Source organism: Engystomops pustulosus, chromosome 4, assembly GCF_040894005.1.
Source record: "Engystomops pustulosus chromosome 4, aEngPut4.maternal, whole genome shotgun sequence".
Lineage (NCBI taxonomy): Eukaryota > Metazoa > Chordata > Amphibia > Anura > Leptodactylidae > Engystomops > Engystomops pustulosus.
The window spans coordinates 90,172,193-90,192,178 of NC_092414.1; the positions used below are offsets into that span (position 1 = coordinate 90,172,193).

The 19,986-nt window shown below is 40.4% G+C and overlaps 1 protein-coding gene across 3 annotated transcripts in view; it reads left to right on the forward strand.

The window, feature by feature from the left end:
• Window positions 1-2,153: 2,153 nt before the first annotated feature.
• Window positions 2,154-19,986, forward strand: part of MYRFL (myelin regulatory factor like) — a 76,111-nt gene continuing 58,278 nt past the window's right edge. For all 3 annotated transcript variants that reach the window (XM_072146703.1, XM_072146704.1, XM_072146705.1), the window contains exons 1-4: window positions 2,154-2,477; window positions 9,561-9,651; window positions 11,225-11,283; window positions 17,104-17,341. In XM_072146703.1, the coding sequence (XP_072002804.1) occupies window positions 2,423-2,477; window positions 9,561-9,651; window positions 11,225-11,283; window positions 17,104-17,341 (443 nt within the window). In that variant the 5' untranslated portion in view covers window positions 2,154-2,422. The remainder of the gene's footprint in view (window positions 2,478-9,560; window positions 9,652-11,224; window positions 11,284-17,103; window positions 17,342-19,986) is intronic.

Sequence of the window (19,986 nt, forward strand, 5' to 3'; positions counted from 1 at the left end):
CTTGTGCAAATTGTAGCCTCAGTTTCCTGTTCTTAGCTGAAAGGAGTGGCACCTGGTGTGGTCTTCTGCTGCTGTAGCTTATCTGCCTCAAAGTTCGACGTACTGTGCATTCAGAGATGCTCTTCTGCCTACCTTGGTTGTAACGGGTGGCGATTTGAGTCACTGTTGCCTTTCTATCAGCTCAAACCAGTCTGCCCATTCTCCTCTGACCTCTGGCATCAACAAGGCATTTCCACCCACAGAACTGCCGCTCACTGGATGTTTTTTCTTTTTCGGACCATTCTCTGTAAACCCTAGAGATGGTTGTGCGTGAAAATCCCAGTAGATCAGCAGTTTCTGAAATACTCAGACCAGCCCTTCTGGCACCAACAACCATGCCACGTTCAAAGGCACGCAAATCACCTTTCTTCCCCATACTGATGCTCGGTTTGAACTGCAGGAGATTGTCTTGACCATGTCTACATGCCTAAATGCACTGAGTTGCCGCCATGTGATTGGCTGATTAGAAATTAAGTGTTAACGAGCAGTTGGACAAGTGGCCGGTGAGAGAGAGAGAGAGAACAATCAGATGATGAAGCAGCACTTCGTATAACCCAAAATAGTGATTTTATTGCACCATAGTATTGCAATACTATGGTGGAATAAAATCACTAATTTGGTTTATACGGAGTGCTGCTTCATCATCTGATTGTGCTGTGCTGCGGTTCCTGTCTGAACCTCATCGAAGTCGTGTACCCGGCTGTTTTCTTATACACAATTCTGCTCCATTCCCTTTGTGTGTGTATATATAGATTCATTCATTCATTCATTCATGTATTTAGTCCCTTATTCCTTCCATGCCCACCCGTCTTCTTCCTCATAGATTGTAAATTCTTGTGAACAGGGTCCTTATTGTTTCATCTGAACATTTAATTACACTGTAATGTCTTATTTTGTCTATATATGTACCACATGGTCTGCAAAGTGCTTCTGGACATGATGGCGCTATAACTATAACAAAAATGGATAGCAGCACTCGTTTGGAGTTATTTATTTATAATCTGTGGAACCAGGATTTTCAGGTTACATGTACCCACTAGATAACCATTCATCTTAGCTATACTGGTGTAGTCTATTCTTCCATATTGTAAGATGGCATTATATTCATAACCATTTGTTCTTAAGAAAATGGTGTAACTGCATTTGGAATTATTTTCCAGCTTACTAAAACAATATTGCAAAAAATAGTAGCGGTTGTCACAGGGAAGTGAAAATGACAAGCCCACATGCAACTCTGTAAATGGAAAAATAAAGCAGTTGAAAAACATTAACCAGATTGTCAAGGCTTGTGTTCCTGTTTCAGCAACTAAATTTTATCATTTATGTGATGAAGAAATATACAATTTTTCAACATACTTTCTGAATCAGTCCCTCATATTTTTAGAGATCTCTTCTTGCTGTCATTCTATAGAAAGCTTTTATATTTACTTCCTCTGTATAGAGATCTGTCCATGGTCATGTGATGTCACACAGGTGCGTGGTTCATTAGATTACGCTATTGTGACTATAACATGGCATGCACCTGTGTGACATCACATGACCACGGACTTATCTCTATCCACAGGAAATAAATATAAAAGCTTTCTATAGAATGACAGATCTAGAAAAATGTGAGGAATTGATACAGAAAGTGTATTTAAAATATATTTAGCTTTCCATTATACAAACATTTGATGGTTATTCATGAAATGGGGATAAATAAATTATATATCACTGTTACTCCATGCAAACAATAGCAATAGAATACAAGTTACTCCTCTGTGTATATAACACATCACTAAAGACTTCTGTGCAGATACAAATAAGGAAGGAAAAGATCCTCTGTCTTTTGTCAGGTTCCATACCTCTAGGGCCGGATTACATCATATTCTGGATTATCACTTTAGAACTAGTTATATGACCATTACGACTCTTCATTACTTATTCCTTCTGACATCCATTTGCTGCTGTGTCATCCAAATAAAAACTCTGGGAGGCGTATCTCATGATCCTTGATTGCATACATTGTAAAAATATTTTTGCTGCATGGAAGGACAAATGTTAGATAAGAATTAATGGTTATTACTCTGGTGTCTACGCATGTGCTCTACCTGTAGAGCAAAGGTCTTCTGAACCAGGAAGGGATGGTCATGTTCTAATCTTCTGCTGAATTAAAAACATCTTTCGATTTGTATTCAGGAAATTTTGACCTAATTTTTGCGTTTTCTCGAAAGACTGCGTGGAGATGATGGATCATGTAAATGAAGTGGTTTTTACACCGGTTTGCCTTCTGCCTCCTGCGTAATGCATTCTCATCATGAAGTATGGCCTAGTAAAGCCGTCTGGGATTTCTAACTTCTTTCATAAGTATTTTGTTCTTTAAACAGTTGTGGAGGTAATTATCATGGATCGGTTGGATGTATTAGGGGAAAATGAGGCATTACAGCAATTCATTGAAGGTAAAGTCATTTATTCTGTTAAGTTATGAAGTAACATAGTTTATCATCTCAATGAATATCTACAGATACACAGTTACACAGTACATCTCTGTCGGAAAACATATGAGCCATATATCACACACCGTATTATAGCAGTATTCATTCCTTACAGCTTTGCAACTAGGGGGCAATACTTCCAAAAATTCAATCCCATGCAGATGCAGCATACAGCAGGTAGTACTTTTACTTGTTATAGTACTGTAACTATATCCATGGCTGTTTGTGAGGTCTTAGTTTATTTTTTTCTCTGTGATATTAGGCCTTTGTGCAGGTCTCTATTTATTCATCTACCACATTTATACTAGTTTTATTATGATTTTATGAAACCGGACACTGCAGTTAAAATACAGTGTTCTAAACCCTTTAATTCTCTAATGCCAGACACTTTTTGGCTCCTTCTTTTTTTCATTGCTTCAATCCAAAAGTCCTTTATTTTTTTAATATACAAGTTTAACATTTTTACTTATAAATCAGCCATTGGTGTTGCTTTTCAGAAAAATCAACCTGAAAATATGATAGCCTCTGAGTTGGGACATTTACATTGATACCAGCCATTTTTATCGCTTACTATTTTTTGGATGACAAAACCCTAAATGTTGGCATAGTTTTTAAGTTTTATTTAAATCTGCTGGCTTAATAACATCAGAGGTGTATTGCTAGGTCATTTTCATATCAATTATATGTATTTTTTATGTTTCAATTTTTGTGGTAAGCTTTATGGAATTTTTAATACCATGTAAGAGTTCCTCAAGGTTATTTGACATGCATTGATTACTTATTTACTGCATTGTATTACTGTCTATGAGGCCAATGGTGCAAAAAGCTGCACACACTGACACCAATTTTGGCCTACACCCATGTTGCCAATGCTAACTAATGAGTCTTCCATCAGTAATGTGCCTGATGGTACAGGAACCCCAGGTAGTATAAAGTTTATGAAGCAAAGGAATTACTCAACAATACTTGGCACCCTTCTGCACCATGAACTGCTCTGCCCTGGGTCTTGATGTTGGCTGCACAATGTTTTAAACTCGTACCCTAGTACGAAGATAAAGTTGAATGCTGTGTCTGTAGTACAAGGAGCTGGCCCTCCACCTCTGCCTGCACAGATACATGGAAGCTGCCAGTACCTGCTGTGCAGGAGCTTTGCTCTGCGGCTACCCGCTCTATTATCCTGCACTCCAGGCTCTCTGTGATATAGGAAAACCCGAGCTGTGCAGGAGTGAAGTGGAACCTAGCACTGAGCCTCAGCCAATCAGTGCTAGGTTTTTTATTCTTCTAAATTTAATATGGAGTGCTGGATCCCACTACAAGTTTATCTTTCTTTGAGACAAAATATCATAACAGCATTGGCGGTGGAGTGCCTCTTAAAGATTGGGGCCCACAAGCTTCATGCTTTCTGGTTATTGCCTAATGTTTTATATTGTGCTATATGACAGTATTTGGCCCATATGGGGTGGTCTTTGGTTTGCACTGCATTATTTGCCACTGATGGGGTTATTTTTGTGCCAAACTGTGATGGTGGACATTTCTGTAGTGGTATATATTTTTTTTAGTATTTTTGTTTTGATGCTTCTGGCGTGACATTTAGTTCTAGACTGCACTTTTTTGTTGTTTTTAGGTTACCAGCTGTATTGTTGTAATGTAATAAGTGATGCTTCTATGTTTATGGTTACAATTGTGGCCCCTTGAAGTTGAAAAACATCCCATGCCCTCAGGCCAAAAGTGGTTGAAATCCAGCACAAAAATAAAGCATGAAACGGACTTGATTCTTTACCTTAATGTTTTATTCACTAAATCTTGTTTAATTGTTGAGTATGTTAATACAATTAATAATAATGTTAACGTGCATGTTTCAATCAATGTGGTGGCCAATCCTTTGACTTCTACCATCTCAAAGAAAATATTCAGCTGAGAAGACATCTGTTTAACCCCTTCTGCTTGAAGAGGGTTCCTGGGCCGAGTCCTCTCCACAGCATATTGCAGTAAACACTTACCGGTAGCACCCGTGATCGGTGATAGCACCGCACCGATCGCGAGTGTTAACCCATCCATCGCTGGCGGCTTCAAAAATCTTGGCGGAGATCATTGCTCCCCGTCGGGCCATCAGGGGAGCGGCGATTGGCTGTGCATGGTAAAGAATAGAAAGACCCGAGGCTGTCTGGATTTAACCTATTCACTACAATGTGCGATTTGCACATGGGAATTATGATTTCATAATAGACACTTTCAAGCATTTTGATGACACAATGGGGCATTGTGATGTCTCCAATTGACATTGTAATGTCACAACGGGCATTTTAGTGTCACCATGGGGGATTGTGATGTCACACTTGCAATGTGGGGGTATTGTTGTGATGTCACAGTAGGTAATTCTGATATCATTCTAGGCATTGTGAATGTAAAAAATGGTAATGTCATTATAGCCAATGCCAATGTGGGGCATTGTGATGTCACGGTAGGGAATTGTGATGTCATTCTGGGCATTATAATGTAAATAATGGGAATTATAATGTCATTATGGCAATGTCAAAGGGGCATTCTGATATTACAATGGTGCATTGTGATGTCACAGTGGTGCATCGTAATATATAATAACATTGTGACATCATAAAGTTACATTGTGATGTTACAGTGGAGCATTTTGATGTCAACATGAGTGATTGTCATGTCATAAATGGGCATTGTGATGTCACAATGGACTTCTAATGTTGTCATAATGTTGTACAAGGCCATTGTTAATGTCGCAATGGGGTGTCTTGATGCCATAGTATGGCATTGTGATGAAAAATGTGATGGCAATTGTAATGTCACAATGGGGTGTCACAGTAGGGCATTATGATGTCACACTGGGTATTGAAAAGTGATATCATAAAGGTATGTTTTGATGTCACAACGGGGCATTGTGTGATGTCACATCTAAAGGAGTTTCTTTTTTTGTTAGATTCTTTATTAATTACATTGAAGAATGTATTAATAACAACACTTTAGCAGATAATACCAAGCTAGGAAGATCAGTGCAGTCTATTTATCTCCAGATTTGTGCTTAGATTGGCACAGTTAGATGGGTTTTTAGATGGGTTTTTAGCACTACCATATATATATACTCGTGTATAAGCCGAGTTTTTCAGCACAAAAAATGTGCTGAAAAACCTCACCTCGGCTTATACACGAGTCAATAATCTTCTATCTATACTTGCCGGCTGTCGCGTCTATACGATCTGCCGACGGGCGCACAATATGATGCAACGGTTTCGCCGCCGAAGACGTCATCAGCGGCGACACCGCCGCATCGTGGTGTGCGCCTGCCGGCAGATCGTATGGACACGACTGCCGGCTTGTGAAGAAAGAAAAGAGAAGCCGCCGCCGAGGACCGGGAGCCGCCACTAAGCATCAAAGGTGAGTATCGTCGGAGGGTGAGTATTAAGTTTATTTTTTTATTATTCGCTTGGCATACTGAGGGCAGGCTGTATAATACATGGGGGCAGGCTGTATACTTCTTAGGGCAGGCTCTATAATACATGGGGGCAGGCTCTATAATACATGGGGGCAGGCTGTATAATACATGGGGGCAGGCTGTATAATACATGGGGGCAGGCTGTATAATACATGGGGGCAGGCTGTATACTACTTGGGGCAGGCTGTATACTTCATGGGGGCAGGCTGATTGTATACTACTTGGGACAGGCTGTATACTACAGGGGCTGGCTGGTTGTATACTACAGGGGCCTGCTGGCTGTATACTACACCCTCGGCTTATACTCAAGTCAATAGGTTTTCCCAGTTTTTGGTGGTAAAATTAGGGGTCTCGGCTTATACTCGGGTCGGCTTAAACTCGAGTATATATATATATATATATATATATATATATATATATATATATATATATATAATTCAAATACGCTGCATCATGCTATACATGACTCACAATTAGTAAACATGTGGCGTATCCTCAACCCACATGGACGGGACTATTATTTCTCCCCAGTCGTATCGACATGTTCTGGTTGAGACACCATGCCCTGGGCTGGCAATCCATGGCCTACCAACGCTTAAGCCCTCTGGTTAGACCATGCTCTGATCTCTATAATTCTGAATGTGCCTGGGCCTGGCGATTCCCGTCCATGCTAGCGGAATGTTCCCGATTTGGCCTCCTTAGAAATTTCAAAGTCAACCTATCCAAGTCAGAAGACTTAAACTATTTCCCTCCCCGAGACAGAAGCATCCCTCTAAATGGCAGAGATCGCACATTTGCTACCTAGGGTTAGATATCGTGGCAGACCTTTCCCGGTTTTACAATCTTAATTACAAAACACTTTTAGATCATACAGTAGGGGACCTGGCTAGATACCGTAACAGCAACCTATCATGGTTCGGACGTATTAACATCCTCAAAAAGGATGTAATGCCACGTTTCCTCTACCTATTTCAAACCCTACCAATACGTGCTCCGGGCTCATTATTTACTAGCCTTAAATCGGCTTTCCGAAGATTCGTGTGGGGAGGTAGGACAAGCCGGATCAGCTACGCCACTCACGCCAGACCTAAATCTGCAGGCGAGATGGGCCTCCCTGATCCTAAACTATACCACTCAGCATCTGAGCTCATTACCACAATGCATCCAAGCAGTGGGTGTCTTTGGAGACAGACCTTACTCACCCCCACATTATTACTATTCCATGGTTGCAGCCAGCCCAAGACCAGAGAGCTTCACAGACTTTCTTTTTTCCCCCATACTTCTTTCATGAATGGGACAGACTGGCCTCTCGGGGCTCCCTGGTTAGATTGCAGGGCCCTCCCACCCCCTTATTTAACAACCCAGCTTTTCCCCCAGGGATGTGGAGAAGGAGATTTCTATGTTGGGAAGCAAAAGCAGATACCCGTATGGGTCAGGTGGTGAGCATCAAGGTGATGTCATCAGCCACCATCCACTAGCATGGGAACCTCGTACCAGGCTGTACATCTTAGTGCTGCTGGTCCACCACTCGGGCCAGCAATAATATTGCACCGACCAGAGGCCGTAACTAGCTGCTTGGGACACTCTGTGAGCCTCAAATCCGGACACCCCTCTATCTTGGCTGGAATATCAACAGCTAGCGTCATATGTAAGCTCTGACCCCTGACTCTAGATTTGGGGTGTCCCTTACTGTGTTTGAGGCCCCGCTTAGGCTCCTAGCCCCCAGCCCACTTCCTATCTAAGTTATACGCTATACTGCTCACTGGATCCTCCCGGGGGAATCCAGGGTTTGTGGTTGCATAGGAGACTGAACTATCAGCTACCCTTACGGAAGCGGAATCGGAAAAAGCTTTATTATTCTCCCACAAACTTCCCTTACCCTGCAGCGCACAGGAGAAGAATTATAAGATCTTATCACGATGGTACAAAAGTGCCCGCTCACGCTTCATAGGATCTAGTCTCCTCCATCAAAAAGGGCCTCCTTCGCTGTTTTCTTACGGCGGCAAGGTGATCCCTCGACACTGGAAGATCCCCCACCCACCTACTCCTGTGGAGTGAATACAGGAGCTCCGCTATATACGTAGATTGGAGGAGCTGGTGGCCGATGAATCACCAGACCCAAGTAAAATCTCTTTACCTAGAACTATAGGCTCTTTATTTGAAATCATAGCCTTTCAGGATCTGTCCATTGGAAACTACTAAGATGTACGGTCACGTCCAGTGTGTATGCCCAAAGAATGGCTTGGAAAGAAAGACCTTTTCATTGTCAAAGCTAAGAATAAGGGCAGGTTCGTCCATTTTTTTAACGCATCTATGAGACCAATCATTTTTCTAGTATTATCGCCTACCTGGCGACATGGTAGGAAACATACCTGATCCCTATAAATCATATGGGGGAGCCACAGGATCATTCGGGTTTGGCAATTATTTCGTAAAAATCATTAAAACAGCATTTAGGAGAGAGATTAGTCTGTAAATAGCGCTTCCATCTTAGGTTTCTCAGGCTTCGGAATTAATTAAGAATGGGTGAGGGTGATAGGCAGAGATTCTACTCCTACGAAAGCACTGAATACCTGTGTCACATGTGGGAGCAAAGTTTGAAGGAACCTTTGGTACCAATAGCAAAATGGGATTTGAACTCAATCGAGTTCCTCACTCAATCTTTCATCAGAAGAACAAGCCTCCTTGCTTGTTTCATAAGGGGATGGGACCATACGCCTGTTTGTTAGAGAGCCGGATGCATCAAGGTGATGTCATCAGCCACCATCCACTAGCATGGGAACCTCGTACCAGGCTGTACATCTTAGTGCCGCTGGTCCACCACTCGGGCCAGCAATAATATTGCACCGACCAGAGGCCGTAACTACCTAACAGAGTGGGCCCGCTCCCAGGAGATATAGGAGATGTCACTGGAACTTTAAAATTTGCTCTTCTCCATTATGATTGACCTCACCATTTTCCCTCTGATTAATCTGTAAGAAAAGAGGGAAGTGTGGAAATGGGCTATTAAACAGTTTAGGGACAGTTGATGGTACCAGATATAAAGATATATTTTACAATAGCAACTCTGCTATTGTTATAATACTGGTGATCATAGCATGGCTGGGTTTCTGTCAGCGGGAATTGACAAACAGCAGAGGCTGTCTGAAACAAGAGATGTGTTTTCTGAAAAAAAGCTTTTTTCCCAAAAAAGAGTAGGATCAATAAAAGTTATTTTATTTCACAATAACCCCTCTGGGGAATTGTTTGGCTTGTTTTTCTGAGAAACATTTGGTAGTATAAATATGGCAAACTGGTAAATTTGGTAAATTGTTTACTACCTCTTTTACCTATTCAGGGAGATAGGGGCATTAAGGGAGTGAATCGCATCACTCATAGCTAATGTCCACACAGATTGGAAAAGTGGTCTGGTAGGGGTTTTTTTTTTAGGTGCTTTGTCATTTCTAATTGACTAAACAGTGTTGACTTGACTGCCTCTTGAATATTATCTGTAATCATACTTTTGATATTTTCTTATTATGATATATTTTATATTAATATGATCATATAGTTTCTCTGAGAACAATAAATTTTATGTAATATTGCAGACCAGGATGTGCACAGAGCCTTGGATAATCCTATGGTGGATACGAGAATGCTTGAAGAATATATAAGTAGTGACTATGCATTTGGAGCATTGTAAGTTATCACTTTATGAATTATTCTGTACAATGTATTGTATATATCTGTGTTGGTGTATGATGTCATGCAGATTTGAGTTCTGTGTAGTGCTATTTTGATGCAATTTAGTTTCCTGCATTTTTACCTCTTGTTTTCACCTATTACCTGATGCCACTTCCTGGAAATATCTGCATGAAATCCACATTCATACAAGGTTTGTTTGTCGTTTTCTTGTGGTTTTCTTCAATGTAAAAAAAAAAAAACAACACTAAAAAGTGACATGATCATTTATTTATTTTCTGCAACAATTTCCACATTGAGACAAATTGCATTGGGTAAATTTTTTTTAAAATCAATTTACTTTAATGCTACTGTAATATACAGCAAATATTTTCATTTTCATTGCTAAATACATAGTTTTACAAATTCATAGACATTGTAGCAATGAGAATTACAAAAACAACTCTCCTTCAGACAGTACAAAATTGTCTTCTAAAACTTTAGGTTCACATTGTGTGGATTGGACACTTTTAAAAAAAAAAGTTGGATCAAAAAGGATAAGGGGAAGTCTTTATTTTCTACTTGTACAAACAAATCTAGGAATACCTAGTCTGGCAGATGTCAATCCAGGCTGGATGATGCATTGGATGCGATCAAATGACCATAGGCAAAAAAAATTCAAATTGGGAGCTCCTTGTACAAAATCTATATATTATAGATAAAAAAAATAATACATTGAAAAATTATAATAACATAAAAGGTGTTTCAGCATAATCATTTGGATATTGGGACTGAGTACAGTCTGTTTCAGACCATCTATTATTTTCAGAATCAGATATCCATATAATTATGGGTAATCACTATAGGAGATCTATTTGTGCTATTATAATAAATTTTTTAATGTATTACTTTTTAGATTAATAATAAATAGGTCTTATACAAGGAACGCCCTGTTGGAATTTTTTGGCATATGGTCGTTTGACCACAACCTCTGCTTCTTTTCTTCTTCACATGGATAAAAGCATTCCTGATTTGATTCTAAAATTGCAACAAATCTGCACTGCAGTGTATTTATTTTACCAATAACAATAGGATATACAATTCGTCTAAATGTTCTCTTAGTTTGCTGCCGTTTTTTGTTTATATAAATCACAGGAAATTATATTACTGAAAATAAACTGTGTTTTTATGAACTGTTAACTTATTAGATCTGAGTGTTCTCACATTTTATTGCTTAGCTATGCTAAGGGTTCATGCAGTTGACGGGTTAATGCATTGTACTTTGAGGTTAGAGTCAATTATCTGACCTAAATCCCACACATTTTTAATTCACAATTTGAAGTATTGTAACGTTGGAAAATACTTGGTTCTTTTGTAACTAAACTAGCTTTTTTTGAAGGCAACGTATACACATTGTTTGAGACTTTGGAGAAACTATTCTCACTAGTGATATATAGAACATAGGCATAGCCTGATAAGTCGGACCCAATGCCTGTATACACTTAATTCTAGGTTTTGAGCTGTGATCCAATAACATCTGTATATTATCCTGATTTGTTAAATCAGAACCCTTTTTTTTTCCTGTAATCAGATTACCAGACTCTCCACCCGATTCAGGATCAGAGCCATGTTCACCCCCACAGATCAATGGTGAGTAGGGTTAATTACTACTGAAGAAATTAGGTACTAATCCAAAAGGAACTGCAAAGGTCAAGAATAATATACTTTATATATTGTACGTACAGTATTGTGAATTATATTTTCACTGTGTATTTTAGCTGCTCAAATCTGCAGCATAAGTACAATGCAATTTCCAATGTTTTCACTATAACGACAAATGACTGCAATAAGAAGATACTTGATTGACTAACCTTCGACAACACTTCCTGCTGCTGCTCAGTATATATATCCATTGCAGTGAAAAGAATGTATTTCTAACCTGAAGCATAGCCGAAATGGGTAACGTGATTAGTTGATTCCAGGCCCTGAAGCCTCTGGGGCTCCAATAACTACATTGTATGGTTTTGTATGAAACACACTACAAATTTGCACAGTGCAGCTCAGTACAACATACAGAACATACTTTTTTTTTAAAGAATGACCTGTATCTAAATAGATGACTTTCTAGGTACAGACATTTGCACACATACATACTGTGCTGCATGTAATATAAAAATTCCACTTTATAAACTAGATCTCTACTTTATTACATAGGTATAATATATGCATTACTGGTATCACAACTGTTTAGGCATTAACCCCTTAGGGATGCAGGTTTTTTTCACTCATTTCTCGCTCTCCACCTTCAAAAATCCATAACTTTTTCATTTTTCCGTGTACAGAGCTGTGTGAGGGCTTATTTTGTGCGTAACAAATTTTACTTCTCAGTTGCATTATTTATGATTCCATGCTGTGTACTGGGAAGCTGTAAAAAAATTCCAAATGTGGTAAAATTGGAAAAAACGTGTTCGCGTTACCACTTTCACCATGTGGTCCAAATAACACCTCTACTTTATTATTTGGTTTGGTACGATCACGGTGATACCAAATTTATACAGGTTTTATTGCGTTTTAACATATTTTCAAAAGTTAAACGATTGTGTACAAAAAAGGAAAAAAAAACGCCATCTTTTGACACTTATAACTCTTTTTTATATTTTAGTATACAGAGCTATGTGATGTGTAATTTTTTTGCAAAATGAGCCAATATTTTCATTGCTACCATTTTGAGGACTGTGCGACATTTTGGTCACTTTTTATTAAATTTTTTTATGTGATGTAAAATGGTGTAAAAGTTGAGTTTCGGACATTTGGGTGCTATTTTCCGTTATTGGGGTCACCGCTGGCAATAACCATTTTTATATTTTGATAGATCGGGCATTTTGGGACGTGGCGAAAACTATTGTGTGATTTTTACTGTTTATTACTTTTTATATCAGTACTAGGGAATGGGAGGTGATTTGAACTTTTAGTTTTTTTTTTTAATCTTTTTTTAATTATTTTTGAAACTACTATACTATGCTGTACTAGCTATACTGTATTGCAGCATATGGCATTTTCGCACAGTATTCATTACAATGAGCCACTGCTCTTTGTAACGAATCTGCAGAAACCATGCAGCCTCAGATCTGACGGTTATTAGCAGTGGGGGTTTGCTGCAATATGCAACAAACCCCACCTGTGTATGAAGAGGGCTCAGCCCGTGAGCCCTCTTCATAAACCCCCGCACCTCTGCGCCGTAGAGCTAAGGAGCGGAGCGTCAAGGGGTTAAACACACTTATAGGGCTTTCTAGTGTTAAGAGATGTGTGCACATGATTAACATATACAGTAGCTATAAGTCATTTATTAATTACCTGCCTTTAGCTAAGAAGATTTTAGCAGCAGCTTCTGCAAGTGTAAGAAACTAATGCACTAGATGCTTGGTTAGTTACCTCTGTCACTGCTCTCTTCCTCATTGCCACAGTTTGTAAGAAGATACAATATATCCACTACACAAAGCTTCTGACAGCGAGATCTGAAGACTGTCAAATATCGGACTCACACATCATTTCAGCATGTCTGCTGCTAGGTAGGAAGTATATGCAGTGTATCCAGTACACAAGCCTCTGACACAGATGACAGGTCTAAAGATTGTTAGGCACAAAAGTCATTTGAGCTTGTTTGCTTGGCAGGAAGCATATGCAGCGTATCCAGTACACAAGCCTCTGACACTGAGTTGTGAGTCTAAAAACTGTCACATCATTTAGAGGGGTAATCCCACAAAGACAAGTTTCTTTTGTATATAACAAAATAACAACTGCAATTCACTGTTATTAACAAAAATACAGTATTTCACAGATATAAGTCCAACTTGTCGCTATCAGTCGTGGTGTACACAACTTCAGTTGCCCCTAGACACGACCCTATGACTTATGACTTGGGGTCGGGCCGCCATCTTGGACTTCTGTGTGAGATCGTGGAGCTGAGATTTCTGTCTGTCTCTGCTGTGTGCCTGTAGTCACGCCCCATGCACGGAGCTCAGACACTCACATCTTGCCAGGAGATCATGAGCAGAGAGAGAGACTGCAAACTACAAGGAGATAAGTGATCCAGGGGAAGGGGAAGGCAGGCACATAGCTGTCAGATGTAGCAGGGCTCACAATGTAACAGTGTAAAAGTCTGTCAGCCTCTGTGTAATAGGCATCATGCATCTCTGATCTGTCTCATCTCTTTATATGTGTCAGTGTGTTAGCACAATGTCAGTAGCCAGATGAAGGCGTATATACACCTGTACCCTGATAATCTAACCAAATTGCCACCCCACAGAACTAGATGGATCATAATGTATCTGCTTAGAGAGTCCCCGCCCCGCCCTGCGATTTTGCACTGAGCAGCCGAGGGAGTGATAGGAGCTAAAACAGCAATAACACTTAGTGAATTTGTAATGTAAGGGGTTAAACTGATCTTTATTGTGTTTACATCACTATGGGATTGAAATGTAATAATTTTCTTTTGTGGGAAAACCCCTTTAAGCATGTTTGCTAGGCAGGAAATATTTTCAGTGTATCCAGTACACAAGCCTCTGACACTGACATGTGAGGCCTAAAGATTGTCACATTGCCTCATAAGTCAATTGAGCTTGTTTGCTAGGCAGGAAGTAGATGCAGTGTATGTATGCAACACTGATCTCTGAAGACACTCAAGTGTCAGTCTCAGGTGTCAGAGTCCGTATTAGGTATCAAATATGCTATCATTATATGATCTATGACTTCTGACCATGTATACCTAAGTTATATAAGGCACACGATAGAGAGGACCTTATTTTGTTTTTTTATGAATTGTAGTCCAGGAGCTTCAAGTTCCACCTCAGCTTCAAAGGCCCCACAGGGTTGGTCACAAAGCAATTAATTGGCCCAGTTGGTAACACATAAATATGAATCAATTAAAGATATTTTACAGTCATATTTCACGAAAGAAAAATTATGTGACCGACCCAGTCATTTCTATTGCTTAAAAGACCATGCAGACCCATGACCATCGAATAGTGGGGCTTTACAGAAATAGAGAAATGTATTTCCAGAACACACCTTTAGACATTAAAGGGGTTGTCTCCCCATGCCATGCACCTATTTGATTACAAGGGCATGGAAGCTGCGCTGAGGTCAGGCTCTGGCTGAGGTCAGGCTCTGGCTGGGGTCAGGCTCTGGCTGGGGTCAGGCTCTGGCTGGGGTCAGGCTCTGGCTGGGGTCAGGCTCTGGCTGGGGTCAGGCTCTGGCTGAGGTCAGGCTCTGGCTGAGGTCAGGCTCTGGCTGAGGTCAGGCTCTGGCTGAGGTCAGGCTCTGGCTGAGGTCAGGCTCTGGCTCTGTTTACATTGGGTCAGATCTCAGTTGAGCGTTGCATCAGTCTGAATATGGAATAGCTATAAATGGTGTTATGTTTGTCCTGTAGTGGATCTATTCACTTTAACATTTTTACAATCCCTTAACAGAATGAGGTGGCTGCCGTTCACACATGGAGCATGAATTGTGCTTTGAAATGCAATTCAAGAGCCCTGATGAGGCTTGAAGCACATTTCAGCTGTAAAGAGATGTAGAGTTATGCATTCTTTACATATAAAACATGCGGTGCTTGTTATCCATCACAAAATGCATATGCTATCGGCCCAAGCCCCTTCTTGTGGCCACGTGTAAAGGCGGCCTCAGTGAGGTGCTAATATGTGACTTCCACTAACTCATCTTGCTGTCAGTGAATATAAAATTCTGTGTTTTAGGTTTGTACTTTCTAAACTTATAGATTATTAATAGACTTCAAAAACACTTACAAAGTAATAATCCTTAATAAAATGATTAGCAGTGCTACTAGCCCGATAAGAGTCTTATTATTGAGGAAACTGGTTAGCAGAAGTGCAAGGATTGCAAGATTATTGTGTAATTATTTACCATGACTATTATGTATGAGAACCCACCATCTCAGCAGGATCTGCCATGTTCTTGTCTTCTTAGGTAGTGTAACTCGCTACAGTTTTACAGGCACAATTTTCCGGTTGTAGTGTGGCTCTGCTCTGTATGAACTGGGATTTTTAAACTATTTCATGTTTGAATAAGTAACATTATATATACAGTTTTTTTTTTTTACCAAAACATTTTTACATGACATGACAAGCTAGACTCTTGACAAGACCCTACTTTACTTCATGTGCCCACTCAGTATATAGATTGCCCCTGCGTGTGCCCACTCAGTATATAGATTGCTCCTGCATGTGACCACTCAGTATATAGATTGCTCCTGCATGTGACCACTCAGTATATAGATTGCCCCTGCATGTGACCACTCAGTATATAGATTGCTCCTGCATGTGACCACTCAGTATATAGATTGCTCCTGCATGTGCCCACTCAGTTTATAGATTGCCCCTGCACTTGTCCCCTCAGTATATAGATATCCCCCAGCACATGTCCCCTCAGTCCATACTCGGCCCTCCTAGTCCATAGTCAGCCCCCCTAGTCCATACACAGCTCCCCTAGTCCATATACAGCCCCCCCAGTCCACAGTCTGTTCCCCCATCCATAGTCAGCCCCCCCCCCAGTCCACAGTCTGTTCCTCCGTCCATAGTCAGCTCCCCCCAGTCCACAGTCAGACCCCCCAGTTCACAGCAGATGCCCCCCTTTAATGAAATGTCCACCCCCAGATGTCCCTTTTTATTGAAATGTCCACCCCAGGTGCATCCCTTTAAGTAAATCCCCCACATCATTAGTGTAATGTCCACGGTAGGGCCCTCTTGGGGAGAATAAAATCTATACTCACCTTTCAGCTTCTTCTCCCCGCCCCTGTGGGTCTGTCTTCTCCTTTTCCGTTTCAGGGGTGTACACCATGATTTAGATTTTTTTTAAAATTTAGAATAATTGCGGATCTTCATCACAGTGCTGGTGGTGGTGGTTGTGGGTACTGTGAACCCTTCGGGGGACCCCTGAACACAATCCTACTAGACTCCCCCATGATGGCAGCCCTGAGTCTGGGTTGAAATAGAGGTGTGAAGGTTATAGCTGCAATCAGTAGCATGCAGGAAATGGCTCAGATTTCATTCTTGTGCATGAGGGGCTGGTATCTCCTAGTAAATCTGATGTGCCATGCAAGGATTATTAAAAAATGGTGCAAAATATGTTCAGTTTCATAAGAAGCTAGTTAAGCTATCAATGCACAGTTTTAATATTCACATATAAGTGGAGACCAGAACAGACTAATTATATAGGAAGAACACACAAACTCCCATTTAAGTGAGGGAAGAGAGCCAAGCCTGTTTGGCTAGCTCAGCAGTCTGAAGAAGAAGTGGGCACCCATTATGAGACAGATGGATGTGGGTCCCAGAGAAGACATCCATGTCTTTTTATCGGTCTGGCACAGAAAAGTCTGGGATGGAATATCCTTTAATCTGATTCTTAGCAATTTGTAAATATAATATATTTTCATAATATAATATTCTTCCATTTTAGGTCCAATCCACCCTACTTGCTGGTCCATTGGTCTTCAACCTTCGCTTTCGACACATTCTTCAGGATCCTGCAGATACGTGGAGCAGTCTCTGAATTCTGGCATCCATGCCCTTTCTGCTTCACAGGACAACTGTATGAAAGTGAACAGCCAAGGCACAGCATGGAATGGCTCTCCACCACCATCGTGCATGGAATACAATTATCCATACACTCAGCAGAGGGTCTCCCCAAGCAGCAGGTTGCATTAATGATGTGACTGTCACACTAGTTATTCACTACAAGTTAAAGAATCGCTCATAAAATCTGACATCTGTAAAAAATACCTTCACATTTCCAAACATAGTTCATTCTATGACAGCAATTACCTATGTAGATTTGTGAAGTGGTTTTATTCACTTTAAAGTGAAAATACTTGAAATTGTCCAAAAATGTGTCACACTGACATTTCAAGATCTGTGCTCGTTGTCAGTGAATGGAGATATACGTTGTATACATTCAGGTCCAAGAAATAGATGATTCTCCTGCACAGAAATGTAAGCAGTGCATATGCAGTAGTTTTCCACCAGATGTCACTGTAGTAATAGACCTCTTTATTTAGTTGTGTTTGTCCTCAAAAAACTCTTTTCGGTTCTTGGGGTGGTAAATATCACTTTTGTACAATTTCACAAAAGTATTTGTGATTTCATCTAAACTGTATCTCACTAACTTCATGCTTTAACTTCCCACTTACTACAGAAATAAAACAGGGATCAGGTGACTACTCTGTGCAGCATTATACAGTGACAGCTGAAAAGGCATCAAAAATATTTTACCACTTTATTAATGGCAGCTAAGACAAAATACTGCCCTTAAAGGGGGGGGGGGTTCTTTTCCTTCAACATCAAAAAACTCATGTAACTGGGAAAGACTCAAAATGAAGGAGATCTGGTTAGCAATGTGTCTGGATGCAGGACCATTAATTACAGTGAAGGGGCTTTCTAGGCTAGGAGAGCTTGACTTCAGTGCTAAATTCTCTGCCTCCTTGACTTTATACAACCAAATTACTTCTCACTTCAAAGTTGATTTTCTAGACGATGCCACCATGCTGGGCCATAAAATAGATATGATCTAGAAGGTGTTTATCTGCTTGATAACATATTGGTAGTGGTTTATTGGGTCAATTTCTGCTGTCAGGTTCCCTTTAAACTGGAAACTATATGGAAGGTAATCCTATAGGCAGAAGACTTAAAGGACATCTACCACCAGGATGAAGGATTGTAAACCAAGCACACTGACATACAAGTGTGTGCCCCCTATGGTAGGGTCTGCTCTTCTTTAAGCTTCTTATGCCCTTGTTTTTACTAAAAAAAAGGCTTTAAAAATTATGCTCCAGGGGCTCCAGACTCCATTATAACCTATGTAGCTTGGAGCCCTCAGGGTTATTTGCATAATTTAAAAAGCCTTTTTTTGTAAACAGGGAATATAGAGAAGGCTAACGAATTGAATATTTCTTTAATCGTTTTGATGATATGAGTAATTCCATAGTGTCGGGAAGTAATGTATGGGATGGTGTAAATTTAAAGGGGGAACACTACGAGGGAGGAAAACAGGAGATGATGCCACCGATTAAAGTCGAGGATGTGGTACTAGAATTAGGACGGATAAAATCTAGTACAGCTGGAGGCCCAGACATGTTGGACAATAGGGTCCTGAAAACGTGCTGTAGAGAGCTAGGTGAGGTTTTTACACATTTATTTAATATGAGCCTACAATGTGGAATAGTGCCAACTTTATGGAAAACTTCGGTCATAGTTCCTGTGAATAAAGTCCCTCGACCGAAAACGTTAAACGATTACAGACCAATAGCGCTGACCCCGGTGGTCATGAAAATCTTAGAAAGACTGGTTATGCGGCACTTATCTAGTGTAGTGAAGGATTTTGTAGACCCACTACAATTTGCATATCGGTGTGGGCTGGGGGTAGATGATGCATTAATCAACCTGTTACATACAGTATGTGCTCATCTTGAATCCCCCAAAACAGAAGTACGTTTGACATTTTTTGACCTTAGCAGCTCATTTAATACGATCATCTCAGCATTGCTAGAGTCGAAGCTGCAGCTTATGCAGATAGAACCAACCATGATCAAATGGCTGATGACTTATCTGCGCTGCAGACCGCAGAGGGTTAGGTTGGGTGACATATGGTCTGATGAGGTGGTGTGCAGTACGGGGGCCCCCCAGGGCACTGTGTTAGCTCCTTTTTTGTTTATTTTATACACTTCGGATTTTAGGAAAAATGATCCGGCCTGTTTTCTTCAAAAATACTCTGATGATTCGGTAATGGTGGGCTGTATCACAGAGGGGGACGACGGTGAATACCGAGAGTCAGTGAATACATTTACCGAATGGTGCAGCTCAAATGGTCTCGTATTAAATGTAAATAAGACGAAAGAATTGGTTATAGATTTCTCAAGAAAAAAGGGCGTTATGCCCAAACCACTTAATATAGCAGGGACAGAAGTGGAGCAGGTTGGTAGCTATAAATATCTGGGCGTGATCATTGACAATAAATTAAGCTGGCATGAGCATATTGATAAGGTCTCCAGACGTGCTAATAGTAATCTATTCTTTTTACGTAGACTAAGGGCATTTGACATCCCGAAGACTATGTTGGTCGGTTTCTATAATACGGTTATGGTCAGTGCATTTGCATTTGCCCTAGTGGCTTGGGGCAACTGTATTTCTAGTAGGGACTGTCAAAAGATGGATAAAATAATTAAGAAAGCCTCCTCGATAGTGGGTCTGCAATTTGATAGATGGGAGAAACTTGTACAGTGCGGGATAATAAGGAAATTGGAAAAAATTAGAAATAACAGTGACCATCCAATGCATGGCGTGCTGC